Source organism: Oryzias latipes, chromosome 15 (assembly GCF_002234675.1).
Source record: "Oryzias latipes chromosome 15, ASM223467v1".
Taxonomy (NCBI): domain Eukaryota; kingdom Metazoa; phylum Chordata; class Actinopteri; order Beloniformes; family Adrianichthyidae; genus Oryzias; species Oryzias latipes.
The window spans coordinates 15,300,952-15,316,679 of record NC_019873.2 but is presented as its reverse complement, the minus strand read 5'-3'; the positions used below and the strand labels follow the sequence as shown (position 1 = coordinate 15,316,679).

At 37.9% G+C, this 15,728-nt stretch overlaps 2 protein-coding genes across 4 annotated transcripts; one reads left to right on the top strand and one right to left on the bottom strand.

Moving 5' to 3' along the window:
- Positions 1-62: 62 nt before the first annotated feature.
- Positions 63-4,179, bottom strand: LOC101175020 (C-factor). Of its 2 annotated transcripts, XM_011484264.3 has the most exons (5): positions 3,793-4,179; positions 3,432-3,609; positions 3,210-3,304; positions 990-1,120; positions 646-816 (listed from the first exon to the last, which is right to left on the bottom strand). In XM_011484264.3, the coding sequence occupies exons 1-5, from the start codon at positions 4,117-4,119 to the stop codon at positions 783-785; spliced, it is 765 nt and encodes a 254-aa protein (XP_011482566.1). In that variant the 5' UTR covers positions 4,120-4,179; the 3' UTR covers positions 646-782. The 2 variants fall into 2 exon arrangements, with proteins under 2 accessions (XP_004077326.1, XP_011482566.1); XM_004077278.4 differs by lacking the exon at positions 990-1,120 and having other exon boundaries at positions 63-816; positions 3,793-4,169.
- Positions 4,180-6,110: 1,931 nt separating this feature from the next.
- Positions 6,111-13,357, top strand: nphp1 (nephrocystin 1). Of its 2 annotated transcripts, none has more exons than XM_020709413.2 (20): positions 6,111-6,467; positions 6,818-6,879; positions 7,403-7,463; positions 7,776-7,909; positions 8,082-8,265; positions 8,962-9,063; positions 9,206-9,342; positions 9,500-9,542; positions 9,643-9,730; positions 10,182-10,276; positions 10,359-10,487; positions 10,566-10,640; positions 10,712-10,822; positions 10,924-11,006; positions 11,107-11,183; positions 11,271-11,366; positions 12,249-12,365; positions 12,440-12,513; positions 12,642-12,686; positions 12,899-13,357. In XM_020709413.2, the coding sequence occupies exons 1-20, from the start codon at positions 6,402-6,404 to the stop codon at positions 13,187-13,189; spliced, it is 2,070 nt and encodes a 689-aa protein (XP_020565072.1). In that variant the 5' UTR covers positions 6,111-6,401; the 3' UTR covers positions 13,190-13,357. The 2 variants fall into 2 exon arrangements, with proteins under 2 accessions (XP_020565072.1, XP_020565073.1); XM_020709414.2 differs by having other exon boundaries at positions 6,113-6,467; positions 9,503-9,542.
- The last annotated feature ends 2,371 nt before the right edge of the window (positions 13,358-15,728 follow it).

Genomic DNA, 15,728 nt, shown 5'->3' with positions numbered 1-15,728 from the left:
AGTTCCTCTTTGTCACTAGTCCTATTTCAAACATATTTTTAGTAAAATGACCAAGCAAATACTTCAAACCTCCAGCATATTTTAATGGTTTCTTATGCAAATACATGATTCTGTTCGACTTTTTGGTGAGTCACAGGACTGCATAAATGTAATGATTACAAATATAAAAATTAAACAGCATACATTCTATAAAAAAACTTTTAAAACGAGGTATCGGGGGTTTACAGAAAATCTCAGTTTGTACTTTTAATTATTCTGTAGGTCTAGATGGCGTGTAACAGTATAAACCATGCAGCTTTCTCCCCATTCTTCCAAAGTATTTCAGATGATAAACATTAGAGACTGTATATTTTCTGTGGGGTCACTGAGGCATGTTTCTTATCCATTCAAAGTTTTGTATTTCTGTTTAGTATAAAATCCTTTGCTCTTTTTTTTAAGCAAAAGGAATAGAAACAAGATTAGGACATTTATTATATTTAAGGCAGAACATAAGGTTTATTTATTTTCTACTCAGAGCCTGTTTCAGTTCTGTTATTTGAGACATCCAGCTCATCTCAGGACACTCATCTTATACAGTCAGTTCAAGAAGCGTAACTTCTCTTTTGGTTTTCCGACTTTGTTTTTCTACCAAGGAAGTTCGGTCCCATCCCAGTTGTATGCCTTTCCAGTTTTTTCAATACTTAGTGAGTTTATGATGCTCATTAAACAGCTCACAGACTGTTCAGAACTAAACAACTTGTCCTTTGGAACATTTTTGTGATAAGGCCTGGAGAGCTCTGTGTTCACGGTACCTGGATGTAAAGACACGCAAACCACCTGAAAGAAGAACAAAATAAGGTAAATAACAGCAATAAGCATTTATGATGCAAAATTTTAAAAATGCATCATCTAAGACTTTACTGAATATACGGTATGGAATAAGAAAACAATTGTCATTTGATTTTTTTTTTAAATAAAAGACATGAAGTCAATCTCATTGAACATATCATATGTTAGTCCCACAAGGAGTGGATTTAAGGGGACGTTGGCCTTGTGTGCAGACAGAAAGGTGCAGGCATAAAAAAGCGGACTTGCTGGGTGAGATATACGGATCAAGAGCATGGCTTGGTGCTCCTCCATACTGCAAATATGAGATCTGCCATGAAAATCTGCCCACACACAATATCATTTGACATTTTTAAACAACAATGTACGCAATCCCACCTTTAAGCTCCTATTATCTGACCATTTCCTTAAGCGCAACAGCGATCACAGCTAAACTATACCCAAACCTACAGCATACATCCTGAAATACTTTCCGAATTATAAATCTAAATAAAAGGGATGCATTTCTTTGGGTTGATGAAAGTTTGTCTGTTAACATCAGAGACTTCTCAGTCGCAAGTTGCACCAAAGTCCAACACATCTACAGTCAGGACCATAAATATTTGAACAGAGACACATTCTTTCTAATTTTGTTTCTGTACATTACAACAGTGAATTTTAAATAAAAAAACTCAGATGCCACTGAAGTGCAGACTTTCAGCTTTTATTCCATGGGTTGAACAAAAAGATTAGATAAAAATGTGAAAAACTAAAGCATTTTTTAAACAAAATCCCTTCATTTCATGTTAAGTAATGCAAACTCCAGGCCTTTTATCTGCTTCACTTATAATAACATAACAAGAGAATTGCCCACACCTGCCCGTGCAATAGCATGGAAGTCAATTGTCCAATTACTTACTAACCCACGAAATGAAGGGATTGTGTTAAACCCTTGTGCTATCCTAGACCCACTGGATCAGGGGTTTCAAACATACGGCCTGTGGGCCGTATCCGGCCCGCAAGATGGTTCAATCCGGCCCAGTCATGAAGAGTAAAAATTATAAGGATGTTTAAAAAAGAAAGCACGTTTCTAGTCCATTCCTGTGGCGAGTTATGATTTTTTAAAGACATAACTGAAATGCGCAAATCTGCCACTAGGGGGAGTAAAGGAAAAGCAAAACAGGTGAAACAGCATATCTTTGAACGTGCCAAAAGCGAAACCTAACAGCTCTGTGTCTGGATAAGAGGTTATTTGGTTCTGCGCTAGCCTCATCGCTGTTATGTTGCTATAAGAATGATCAGTTGTGACACCATAATGACCAAAATGTTGTCAAAAAGGAAAAAAGGTTGAAGTGGAGTGAAAGTGAGCTTTCCAGGAAAATAAATGTTTTATTTGTTCACGGAACTGAATGCAAAACCTGAATGCTTGGTATGTCATCAAAAAGTGCTCAAAGAATATAACTTTCAGCATCACTATGAGACTCATCACAAAGAAAAAGCTTCACCATTTGCAGTTAAGAAAAGAGAAGATTTACTAACTATTAGCTGGACTGAAAGAACAACCATCTGCTTTTACTGCAGCGTGATGTCAGTGATAGAGCAGTGACACCTAGATACCTTATTGCAAACAAGTTGGAGCAAACATCCAAAACATTTTCGGATGGTGAACTTATTGAAAAATGCTGAAGGATGCAGAAGTCTTGTGCCCCAAAAAGCAGTTGACCTTTGCTAGCATAAGTCTGTCAAGGATCACGATTGCAGATACAACATCTCTGAGGAGACTTGGGCGCCAATTGAAGGAATCCAGTCATTTAAACTGTGCAAAGTAAACAAAAACTGACACATCCGATGCGAACAGCGAAATCATCATCACCTTCCTGAAATAATCAGCTTAAGGTCTTTCACTAACATTTTCTTATGACCTGCATTGGAATAAAAATAAAAAACAAACTTTAAAAATATTTTTCCTTTCATTTTGTAACAGTAGTATTCAGCAAATTTCAAACAAGTTTTATAGTTTTTAGATTGGTACTATGAATATTACAGCATGCAATGTGCATTGTAACAAATTATTTTATTTTATTTTTCGTTTTCTTAAGTTTGGGATGTATTCTGTTATTGGCTAACATGGCTCTGATATTATGGGGTGGATAAGAAACTCCAAAGTGAAAATGTCTGGAAATACATATTTAAAGTAAATATATTGCACCTTTAGATTCCATTGTTAATTAAAAGGCAATCAGAAATAAGAGTTAGTGGCTGCTTTTTGACAAATGGGAAGCTATTTCTTATTTTTTTAATAACCTACCTTTGGTTTTTAAACGTTTCATTTGTGTTTTTCCAATAGTTTTTAATCTGCATATATGGATGATTTTTTTTTAGGTAAAACAGTAAAGCTATGACACCTTTGGTCGACTGCGGCCCAGCTCTATGGACAAATTCCTGGTGGCCATGTTCAGAGCTGCTTTGGACATTCGATAGCTATACCAGCCTCCAAGTCCTGGGAAGAGAAAAATAATACTTGATCAGAAGGAAGTCATTGTTTTTTTTTTCTCTCTGCTCAAAGTTTGCATAGATAGAAAACACCCACAGAAAGGGCTTCAGAGACACATGCGTGTGGTAGATACCATTGTCTCCAATGGAGCCTACTTTGGCTGTAATGTTGACTATGATGCCGCTGTGCTGCTTTGCTTTCTCTGAAGGCTGTTGACCAAAACCGCCAGCACCCTTCTGCAGGAGGGGGGAGAAATATTTGGCCATGACCAAGGGACCCACTGTGTTGGTTGTCAAAGTGGAAACGATCCCCTGAAAAGCAAAGTTTCAATTGTCATAAAGGAAACTCATAAGAGAGCAATCTTTTCTTTTATTGTTTTGCATTTGTTTAGTTTTTTTATATGACTGATTGGGCTCCCTCCCTTCCTCCACCCTTCATGAATGAATCATGATAGAAATTCACATTGCATGGCCCTTTTGAGTACAGTACTGTACCTGTGCAGAAACGTCCCTCAGGCTGGTCTCTCCTTTTCCGGAAGGGTGAAGCATAGCAGAGGAGTTGACAAGAAGATCAAGCCTCCCAAAGGCCTCCTTCACCTGCTCTGCGGCTCCACGGATATCATCCTCCTGGTTCACGTTCAGCTTCAACATCGTGAGTCTGGCCGGATGTTGTCCAATCAATCCACGCAGCTCGTCTGCCCCGTCCGGGTTTCTGCAAGTCGCTATTACGGAAGCGAACTGGTTGTTTTTTAATATATGTTTGCAGAACGCAAGCCCCAGTCCTCTGCTGGCACCTTGAATGAGAGCTATGGGGGCAGCCATGTCAAGAAAATAACAACACGTGGGACTGTGAAACGACGTACCACCTACTATTTGCTGCTTTCAAGTACACCTACGGAGTCGTAAAGTAGAATTTTTGGAAGAAAATAGGTCGTAGAAGTGAGAGTATTCAAATGGATTAAATATTCAAATAATTTTCATTGCCACAAATAATGGACAGTAAGACTGACAAGTGACCCAATATATTCTAATTATTCAATTGTCCACTTTCTATCTATAAAAAACTGAAACTAACGAAGTAAACCTGACTACAACACGTTTCACAACAGTTGAAGTGCGCCCCCTATGGTCATTTAAAAAAAGACTTACACAACTGTCATTTTGCGCATGCGCACACAATTAAAGGTGAGGACGGTGAATTATAAAAGGCCAAACAATCCCCCTCCCCCCAACAAATGTAAGCTAAAATAATGCTTAAAAAAACTGAATATGTTGAAATATAGTATTTTAAATTTAGACCAAAATGGCTGAAGTGAATATTTGTAAATAATTAGATATTCTAAAAACATGAATGATTTTTCAAAAATAACGTCGATTTGATTGATTTTGATTTTGATTTTTTGATTTATTTCAAGCATTTTAGTCAAAGCAATATATAATTTACACATATTTATCAAACTCATTACGTAAATGTTGAAATGCATAGATTAAAAAGACAGAAAAAAAAAAAATCAAAACTTCACTTAAATCACATTTGCTTAAATAAATACAGTGATTAACTAAAGTCAAGTAGAGCTTGATTTATTGCCTGAAAAGGAGTGGAAAGAAGCCAAAAACCCCTATTGAGTTAATTCATTTTATAGTTTTATAGTTTTTGTAATCAAGTTCTGATCCGATAGATTCTTTTCAAGGAACAATATCCAGTGTCTAGTAATGATTGAATATCTTCAGAAAACATTCATTCTTGATTTCAGTAAACAGTAACGGTAACCATTATGTAATAACAATTGATTATTATTAGAACACATTATCACATTAAACCAGTAATTATTGCTGCACATTGCATATCAAGTAAGGAAAATCAATAGCTTATTGATTGTAATTCAAACATTTTAGTAATCATTTTTGCACATTAATACTCATTGGTTGTAATGATTATTTCACCACAGTCAAGTTCACACATATATTTGGAATTATTCACACACGTGTTGATCCTTAACTCCTCTTATCTTCATATTGTGAATTCAAAGTTTCTTTATACCTATTCTTCAATAGTTGGATATTTGAAGATTAAGTTCATTACTTAACCCGTTCCAAAGTTTAGTTCCACACACCGACACATAGAAACTTTTCTTTGTTTTTCTTATCCATTTGATCCTAAAGTTCCTAAATCTTCTCAGTTTGTAGCTTCCTAAGAACTGTTTTTGGATATTGAATGGTAATGATTCCCGACTAGCTCTGTAGAGAAGTTGTGCAGTGTAAAAATCCACAAGGTCATACAGTTTTAAAAGTCCAGATCGATGAAATAAATTAAATAAATCAAGATATCCGGCTTTATGTACATTTCTGATGGCTCGTTATTTAAGTAAAAAAGAGGATGTAGTGAGGTATTACAATTATTCCCCCAAATTTCTATACAGTAGGTGAAATATGGTACTATTAAGGTGCAGTACAATAAATATATACTGTCGTATTCTAATATATATTTAGATTTATCTATCATTGAAATACTTTTTGAGACTTTAGTTTGTATGTGTCTGATGTGTTGCTTCCAATTCAATTTGTCGTCGATAACAACCCCTAAAAATTGGATTTCTGTAACACTTTCAATAAGGACATTATTTATTTCAATTGAAAGCTCAGTAATGGCGTTGTAGTTACCAAAAACATCACTGTGGTTTTTTTGTTTAAAAAATGCTATATGAAATTATTTTTTTTCCAGTAAAGAAAACTTTTAGAAAGGTTCATTTTAAATTCGTGTAACGTCAGCTTTTCTTACAGCTGCTTACATTTTTTGGCCATGTTTCACGCCAGGCCACTGGGGGGCGGTAACTGCGCATTATTTACTTGTTACTGAAGCAGGGATAGTCGCGTTTCAGATATTTTTGCATTTGTTTCTAGTTTTACAAAGCTTATCTTTAGTATTCAAACAATGCGTAATACATAAAAATATACTTTTAATACATAAAATATTAATACGTAACATTTTTTAACGATTTACACAAAAGTATGTTGCCTAGCAACTAGTGATTCTGGCGTCATATTAGCAAGCTAGGCGTTTGGCTAACAAATGAGACTTTCTTCAGACCCAAAATAGAGCCTAGATGCCGCTTAAAAGAAGAGGACCGTTACAACTTGTCCAGAGAGAAGTGGATGAACTAAAAAAGCAGGTGTGTTTTATAATAGCACCCTCTCGTGTACAATAAACTAACCGTAAAAAGCAGTGTTGGGCAGGGTAAGAAGAAATAAATCTTGATTTGAAGCCTAGATGTTGCATTTTTAGGTAGGCAAATGTAAAGTAAACCCCTGTAAACTTGTGCTTTTGAACAAGTCCGATTTAAGCAACGGAGATGCAGGCAGATGTGAATAATAGCACAAAGAAATATTTTATCATTGAAAAGCTAGAAGGCATCCACTGATCAGATCATTGAATTAAGCAACCGAGATATTATTATTCAAAAATCATATACCATACAATTAAACATACTCACAATTTCTGTAATTTTTTTTCCTAAAACAGGTCGATAATTTGGTAAAGGATGTGCAAAGTAAGGTTGGATCTAATGAAGAGGCTTTTCGAAGGTATGAATCGTTTCTATACTAGTTTCATTGCTTCCAAAAAGCAGTGTCTGTTCATTAGCCAAACAAGAGCAAATAGCTATAAAACTAAAAACTGTAATTCCAACTATAAATGTTAACTTTTTTTGTCACTGTTATCTTAAGTACACAACAGAGTCCACACCCATTATACATGTAAAAATGTAAACATTATGCTTTCAAGAAACACGTCTGTGAAAGCTTTCACAATAAATAGCAAATTAACTAGGAGCTTCTCAAAATATCATTGGATCACATCGTTTCTGCTCTTCTTAAGGCTGGAAGTCTGTCCAGATTTTCTCTATACATATTTTTACCTTCAGTGGTGATCTTTATAGTTGGATGGATATTGATGTTGCTTTAAATACAATTTTATTGTTGGATTTTACAGTTCTTTGTCTCTTTTTATTAGAGTAAATTAATACTTAAAGAAACTCTCAGTTTAAATGTACTATCGCAAACAAGAAGTGTTAAATTAAACTTGTGTTGCATTTATATTTCCCAACAGATGTCAAGATCTGCAGATGTCAGCAGAGAAGACACTAAAGACTTTGCAAAAGCTCACAAAGGTTCATATGCCTCCAACTGTCATTTGTAACCCTTGTGCTATCCTAGGCACTTTAACATTGGGAGTTGGGTCATCTAGACCCACTAGACAGTGCTCTGAACCTTTTTTCTTCAATGATTTGTGATCTTCACTGGTGTCCATGGATTACATGAAATCTTTCCACCTTTATCCACCTTTGTCATGGTAGGGAGAACACGTCAATGTAAGGGTGGGGTCATCTAAGATAGCACAAGGGATAATAGGTGCAGCAAAGTAAGACAACAGTCTAAGTAGTCAGTGATGTCACTTTATAATGTGATGTACTGTTTTGCAGGCCGAGGAGCCAGCTCCTGTGGGTAACTATGATCAGAGGAAACAGGAAGAAGAGCGACGGCTGCAGAAAATCGTGGAGCGTCTGAATGATCTTTCTCTGGATCTTTCACCACCTGGACCCAGTCGTGACACCGGGTCAGCTCCAGCAGAATATAGAGAAACAAATTCCAGACTCATCATTTTTTACAAGAAGTTCCATTTGCAATTATCCCTGCTGCTGTTGAGACTTCAAGAGTCTCCCAGAACCAGAGATATTTGTGTGTGTGTGATGGAAAACTTAAACTTCCTATCTTGTCTTATTCTACAGTGACGTTTCAAAGGATGAGAGTCAAAGGGAGGCTAATGAAGATGAGGAAAGCAGTAGTGATGATGACAGTGATGAAGACTCAGATGATAAAAAGGCTGTAAAGCCACCATTACAATCAGACCTCTGGATCTACACTGTCCTGAGTGATTTCAAAGGAGAAGAGGAAGGAGATCTGTCAGTTCAGGTAAATCCCCCCTTTTCAGAAAGACTGAAGCTAATTTTATGAATTTGTTTTTTTCTTTCTTTGCATTTTTAAAAGTAATGTAGCAAAAGAACATCAGCTTAAATTGTGTGTCAATGTATGCATGCAATATAAAAACTTATTTCACTTTCCAGGCACCTTTTAAATGAACTGCTTATGTGTTGATTCTTGGCAAAATTGGAGCATTAGTGTTATTTGAATGTTGAATGTTATTTGAATGCAGTACTTGATAAAATCAGAAGATGGAGCCATAGCCACTTCATGGCAAATAGTTGTACTTTGTTTAACCTTTGTGCTATCCTATGGGGTCAAGCTTACCATTGACATGTCCTCCCTACCATGACAAAGGTGGATAAAGGTGGAAAGATTTCATGTAATCCATGGACACCAGTGAAGATGACAAATCAATGAAGAAAAAAGGTTCAGAGCACAGTCTAGTGGGTCTAGATGATCCAACTCCCAATGTTAAAGTGTCTAGGATAGCACAAGAGATGAAAGACGATCCATCTTAATAGGTTTTCCATCAACATGCTTTTAGATTTATAGCCTTTTTAATGTTGTAAAATCATATTCTCCTCATTTAATTCAGTGTTTAAAAATGTGCTTCTGTGAAAATGTGTTTTGTACGTAGCTCCTGGCCAACAAAAACCTTAAGTCTTATTGCTGTCTCTTTTTCAGAGAGGAGAGGTGTTGAGGATCATCCGAAAGACGGTGGATGGTTGGTGGCTCGCTCAGGACTCGAAAGGCAACAGAGGAGTGGTTCCAAAGACATTTCTGAAGGTACATGGTCCATTTCAGACACCTTCACTCAGATTTATACAGTTTTAGATATTTAAATAAATATTTGCTCTTCACCGAGAAGAAGAATAAACTGAAATGCAAACAAAAATTAAAGACTGTGGAGGTGAACATTGTCTTTTAGTTTGGCTGTGGTGTTGATGATGACAATGAGGAAGACAATGGCGATGAAGAAGACAGCGAAGAAGAAGATGAAGCTGAAGATGAGGAGGTAGAAGCAGAAGTTGGCAAAGACTTCAATGGTGAACAGGACAAAAACAGGTTCAGTTGAACTTTGATGAACATCTCAGAAAACTTTTGTGATATAAATCAGAGTATCCGTCAAGAACAGAACGTTCTTATAGTTTTCATCATTTACTTAATCAGTCAAAAAGCAAACTAACAAATATCTGTGCTTGTCCTTCAATTGCTTTGACAGCAGTGTCTCCAACTGGTCGACGGTCAGAAAGGCTCTGAAAGAGGTAAACTCTACAAAAATTTAGTTTTCCTCTTTTAGAGCTAACAGGCGCGGCTTTAAAAAAATAAAGTTAAAAATTAAAGTTGAAATTTCTCATGCTTCAGGTTGATGCAACTGATGTGCTGTCAGCCATGGGAGCTATTCCACCGGGATTCAGACCATCCACTCTCGGTAAACTGCTGGAGGAGGAAGGTAATCTTTTGCTAACAGCACTATTTGAACGCAGTAAGAGCTTAGTACCAGGGCAGATCACGGTACTCTGACAATAGCTACTATTTCCGTCTTTTTGTTTTTTAAATACCACAGATATCCGACTTTCTGGTGTAGAAAACTGGACCGGACAAGACTAGTGACCAGTTTGTCCTAATGTGTTTTTGCCCGATTGTAGACGATGTTTCATGAAATGAAAAGTTCTCTAAAAATTCACCTTAATGTACATTTTATAAAATAGAAAGTGTTCACCAGTCTCCCTGTGTGTTTGGATTCACTTCCAGTTATTTCTTACGATGTGTGTGTGCCAGAAAGATAGTCAGAGTGAAGGCATTTCAGTTGATAACCGCAGTCTTCCTCACCGCTGCAGTTGAATCTTCTGTGTATAAACTGATTAAGTAACAAAGCTCTTGATATGTGCGTAATGTCGCAGGTGAAACGTACAGGGCAAGTCGCTACATTAAACCTGAGCTCAGCCAATCTCAGCTCTCCTTTAAAGACCTCCTCCTGAACCCAGACACCGGCAGGGTGAGCGTGACCATCTCCATTTTTTTCTCCTCTGTTTATGTGGAGATGTGGGGGCTCATAATAGTGCTTTCATTTGACCTAGGTACATGCTCGCCAGGTCAAGACCAGTGTTTGCTTCACTTTGTGGAGTTGCAGGTTGATTCCCACTCCTGGGGTCGGAGTTCAGGTCCTCAGCAGACACGTCCGTGTCTGTGCCTTCGATGGATCACAGGTAGAGTTTTAAGTAAGTCCTGCCTCAGTGGCAGAGAAGTGGAAATTCATGTTCCTTATTAAACTCCTTGTGTTTTAGGTTTTGAGTAACATCCACACAGTCAGAGCAGCATACAACCCCAAGAACCCCAAGACATGGAGCTTTTCTCCAAAGGTATGTCTAACCAGTTTTATGTCCCATCATCTAAAAAGAGTATTAGTACTTATTTGTTGATTTTTTTGCAGATGACCGGCTTGCTGCCCGTCCTAATGGACGGAGACTGTTTCTTGCGCTGCAACTCTGTGTCTCCTAATCTAGGAATCCTCTTTGAGCTTGGAGTCACTTTTATTCGAAATGTAAGAGTTAATGCAAAATAAAAAAGAGAATTTTTTTTGCCACAGGACTGGGAAATTAGACTTTGTGGAGCCATATTTGTCTGATGTTGCTCTGCTTTTAGTCAACAGGGGAGAAAGGAGAATTGAGTTGTGGTTGGGCCTTCCTGAAACTATTCGACGAGACTGGAAATCCACTCTCTAACAAGTAGAAACACAAAACTCTTCAACACATACCAGCTAAATGATAACCGTATGCTATGAGTCATTTGTCACAAACACCATATAATGTCGTTTCATGTGTTTAGGACGTACGAGCTGCCAGTGAATGGTGGCACTCCGTACGACAAAGATGTCACATTGGAGACTTCAGTCTCAAGAGGATGTAAGAGCATCAGAAAGTCTAATGTTGTCATGACGCCAGAAAAACTGTGCTGATGAGTGCAAACTGTACACCTTCTCTCCTCCTAAGCCCCTGGCAGTGTTTTCCAACAGATGCTCAATGCCAGGCGGCTGCCCAAACTGGTTGTAAAGATGAAATCGACCAATCGTCGAACCAGAACGCAACTATGGTGGGAGGACCAATGTCAAAAGCCTACGGCAAAGCCTCAATGCATGCAGTAGATCATGGGAACTGATGCTGGATCAACAAATTCCTATTAGGTGTAGCCGCACACATTACTGACTCACATGAGTCCAAATAATTGCAGTGATCAGAGGAAGGCGATTTTGGGTTTTTACTGTATCATGCTAAGCTAGGTGCAACTATATTGGTCTAACTCTACAACATAGCAGAAATGTGTTATTTTTCAACAAAATACAACTCAGATTTTGGCTTTTTTAACAGGATAGTAAAAACATCGTCTACGTTAGTTTGCACTTTTTTTCAAACACGCTAATTTCAACATTTTTCTACCATTCCCAGATGTTCTCTTCCACTTTCCTGCTTTTCTTTTCCTTCATATAGTTGTCTTGTTGATATAATCTAAACCAGGGGTCTGCAATCTTTAACATAAATGGAGCCATTTTTCAAGTTTTTTACAGACCATAAATGTTAAAACCTAACTGACTGACAAACCTATTGTTTTTTCAAACTGTTAGCATTTTTCTTCAAAACCACAATGGAGGGATAAATGAGGCACACATGGCCCCAGAACCTCAGGTTCTAGACCCCTGTTCTAAACAAATGGGTTCCATCAGTCACTTGTTATGTCGTCTCATAGAAGTCAAAGTGTTTTTTTTTTTGTTATTTTAATCAGATAACATTAAGGGAATGATTTGAAGCAAACCCAGACAAGACGCTTTTAAACCCCCTTTCAAATCTTATTTTCCAAGTCATGTATTGACTTATATTTTCTTTTTCCAGGTAAATGTTGATTTGATTTGAAATAAACTTACTACTACTTAAACAGTTAATGGAATTATAAAGTCCTTTTTTCTCCCTCCTCCTTCAGTGTGCTTCCAGAGACTCTTCTGCACTGTCTGAGCTGCGTTAACCTCCTGGCTCTGCACCGACAGCTGCTGGCCGAGGCTCTGCTGATGGACCGCGTTTCCATCCAGAACGCAGGTACCGCATACCAGATCTCCACACATTCCCACGACTCAGCGGGATCTCCAGGTCCTCCTTTGTCTCTGTTTCAGATCTGATGTGCAGTCCGATACTCTCTAGCTTTCCTGTGCTGCTGGACCAGACGGACCTGCTGGACGCTCTCAGGGTCTGAAGGGAGAACTTTGTTTACCCATTTGCCTTTAAATGCTTTGCAAATAGGATGCATTCATTTGTAGTAGTTTTGAATGTATTTGAATGGAAGTGTAATTGTTTTCTCACATTCAAATCTTTCAGAGTGCTTGGTTGGAGGCTGAAAACGGCATGAGCAAAGCGCAGAAGGTGACTATTCCTCCTCCGTTATTGAGGAGATATACACACCCTTCTTTCAGCAGGGAGGAATACATCTCCACATTTAGTATTTAGTGTGGTAGCAAACGTAGAAGCCTGTTTGTGCAATAACATCACAGGCCTGCAGAGGATGCTGTCAGAATGAAAATCCCAGTGCTTGCTGGGCATTGTTGATGGACTGTTGCCTGTCAAATATTTTTCAGAGAGATCTTTCATATCTGAAGCAAGAGTTCACTAAAGTCTACTTGTCATCTGCATACTTCCTGCTTCACTCGCCATCCTTGCCCAGTTATTGCTGGACAGACCAGCCCTCAGAGGAGCAACGAGCCAGAGTCATCTATTCAACTCTAAGCACTCTCCAAACCTCCCAACAGAGTAGCGGACAAGTGGGAAATGCAGACATCTTCTCTGACTCAACACAGGAACATCTGGCTTTTGAAATAAGTGAGATGACATTTGATCTCCTCCAGGCAGCTGTCTTTAACCAAGAATAAGTCTCTTCTGTTTTTTTATCATATTTTTGGAGATATAAATGATTGTTTTTCTATTATTAAAATCTGTAATAGCAGACAAAAGACAGAAGCAGTGAGATTTTTGTTGGCAGATTTTTTTTTGAACTCAAAATGTTGCCAGACTGATTAAAGAACACTTTCAGATAGTAAGTGGCTTCAGTCTTTTGCTACATACATGACATGCCTCAGAATCTGTTTGTACTGTTCTTGTTTACATTAGTACTGGGGGGTATTCCAGAAAGCAGGTTATGCTAGCTCCCACGGTAAGTTTGAGACTAAAGAAGCAGATAACCACAGCTTTCGGTTCCAAAAATGGAGGTATTTTTCAGTGTATGTCAAGTTGCCATAGCAACTCATGCTCTAAACGTAACCTGGTCTGGAGCAGGTTTAGTTGAAGCAAAGTCCAATCTAGCCTTCCTGTTCTTGGGGCTCATGAGTGGCTTGCATCTTGCAGTGTACCCTCTGTATCTACTTTCATGCAGTCTTCTTTTTATGGTAGACTTGGATATTGAAACGCCTACCTCCTGGAGAGTGTTGTTCACTTGGTTGGCTGTTGTGAACAGGTTCCTCTTTACTATGGAAATGATTCTGCGATCATCCACCACTGTTGTCTTTCATGGACGTCCTGGGGTGTATTCCAGAAAGCAGGTTATGCTAGCTCCCACGGTAAGTTTGAGGCCAAGGAAGTTGATAACCTCAGCTTTCGGTTCCAGAAATGGAAGTATGTTTCAGGGTAGGTCAAGTTGCAATGGCAACTCATGCTCTGAACATAACCTGGTCCGGAGCAGGTTTAGTTGAAGGTTAGTTTGTTTACAGAGAGGTGAAGCAGCATGGTGTGTCCATTTGAAGATGAGTTAGTGGATGAAGAAGTTCAGATAATACTTTTTTCCACCACGAGAGGGTGATAAGACCACATATGGATGTTGGAAAAATAAACTTTTTTACATTGATCTAACTTAAGTATTATAATCATTTTTTTTAGTTAGGTCAGCTTAAAAATATCACGTAGTTAACAGACAGTTATTTTACTTTCATTCAAATTAATTCAATTAAGTAGGTGTAACTCTGGTGCTGCTGTTAGGTCGGCACTGCAAGGAATTGTGGGAAACCATTCCCTTTGCCTGTCTGGACGGATTTGGGTTTAAGTGTGGGTTTTTGACCAAATGTGTTTAGTTATTTAACTGTTTTACTGTGTTTTGCCTAGTTATTTTGTCCTACTATGCTCAAGTCTCTGCACCATGAGTGTGAGGGAGGGAGAGGATAATGAATTTATATAGCACCCCTACTGACAGGTGCTGTAGGGGTAATTTTGGAAAATTGGTAAATAAATGTATCCATGTCAAGTACCAGTATATAGTTTCTTTCTTTTTATTGTTATGTAAATGAGTATATCTGCCGGCTCAAACGTAGACATATGAGAGTTCAAGAAATATAATAAATTAATATGGAAAAAAGATTAATTGAATTGGAGTAATATGACATTTAGTTAGATAAATATGTAAATTTGAGTTGTATAAACACTAATTTTTTTAGAAGTAAGACATTAGTTTGAATAAATTTAACTCAGTTACTTGTTACCAATAGAAGTAATTCATTTAAGTTGGCAAAATTGGATAAGTTATATATGCGTCACAAGGAAAATGGAAATAAGATCAGAAACTCGTGCTTTTACTTTGTCTGTTCTTTTACTACAAGCAGAAACTCTTTCTTTTGATGATGCAACCGTGTTACTTTTTTGATGGGCGTATAATCTTCATACGCCGTCATTAAAATCTCAGACTCGTGTCACTGAAGCGCTTTCTTTTTTTTTCACCACGCGTTTCCATGGTGACTCGGGAAATCGCCGATCCATTGAGAATGTCTTTATGTACCTGATGTGCACATGCATTAACCCAGGGTTACCAAGTCTAGTGTAATTACGCTAACTCATATCCGGTCTTTTGGAACCGACATACCCAGAGTAAGCAAGTTCAGGCGGATTTCGGCCAGAGTTCAGGCTTTAAGTCAGGGTAGTTTAAACATGCTTTCTGGAATACCCCCCAGGTGACTCCATCGTTTCACTGGAATTGTTTTTATATTTACCCTTTATCACAGTCTGCTTTGCACCTTTTCCAGTTAAATTCTAGGGGGAAAAAAAGAGTCATGTTTCATTTCTCTTGTAATAAACAGCACATTGATGTTAGTCACCCTGCCTCAGCAGGGTGGCTTTTTTCTACAGGCAATCACCATACGGAATACACACACAATTCCACCAACTACACCTCAACCTGACTTTTTACAAATGCTAATTACTGACTACACACACAATGGAGTCAAAAAAGTATTCAAATAATTTATTTGTAAATTATGTTGGAAAATAAGTATTTGGTTGCCTACAAAACTAGCGAGATTTCTGGTTCTCACAGACCTGTAACTTCTTTTCTAAGAGGATCCTCTCTCTGTCTTCCACTTGTTGTCTGTATTAATGGTTTGAGCTGGTCATCTATAAAAGACACCTGCCCACAACCTCAAACAGTCACAC

Coding starts and splice junctions, on each gene's coding strand:
- LOC101175020 (XM_004077278.4), bottom strand. CDS start 4,119: ATGGCTGCCCCCATAGCTCTCATTCAAGGTGCCAGCAGAGGACTGGGG. Junction 3,305..3,431: donor AGGCTCCATTGGAGACAATG/GTATCTACCACA, acceptor TTCTCTTCCCAG/GACTTGGAGGCTGGTATAGC. Junction 817..3,209: donor TGGGCCGCAGTCGACCAAAG/GTGTCATAGCTT, acceptor TTCTTCTTTCAG/GTGGTTTGCGTGTCTTTACA.
- nphp1 (XM_020709413.2), top strand. CDS start 6,402: ATGCCGCTTAAAAGAAGAGGACCGTTACAACTTGTCCAGAGAGAAGTG. Junction 8,266..8,961: donor AAGGAGATCTGTCAGTTCAG/GTAAATCCCCCC, acceptor TCTCTTTTTCAG/AGAGGAGAGGTGTTGAGGAT. Junction 10,641..10,711: donor CATGGAGCTTTTCTCCAAAG/GTATGTCTAACC, acceptor ATTTTTTTGCAG/ATGACCGGCTTGCTGCCCGT.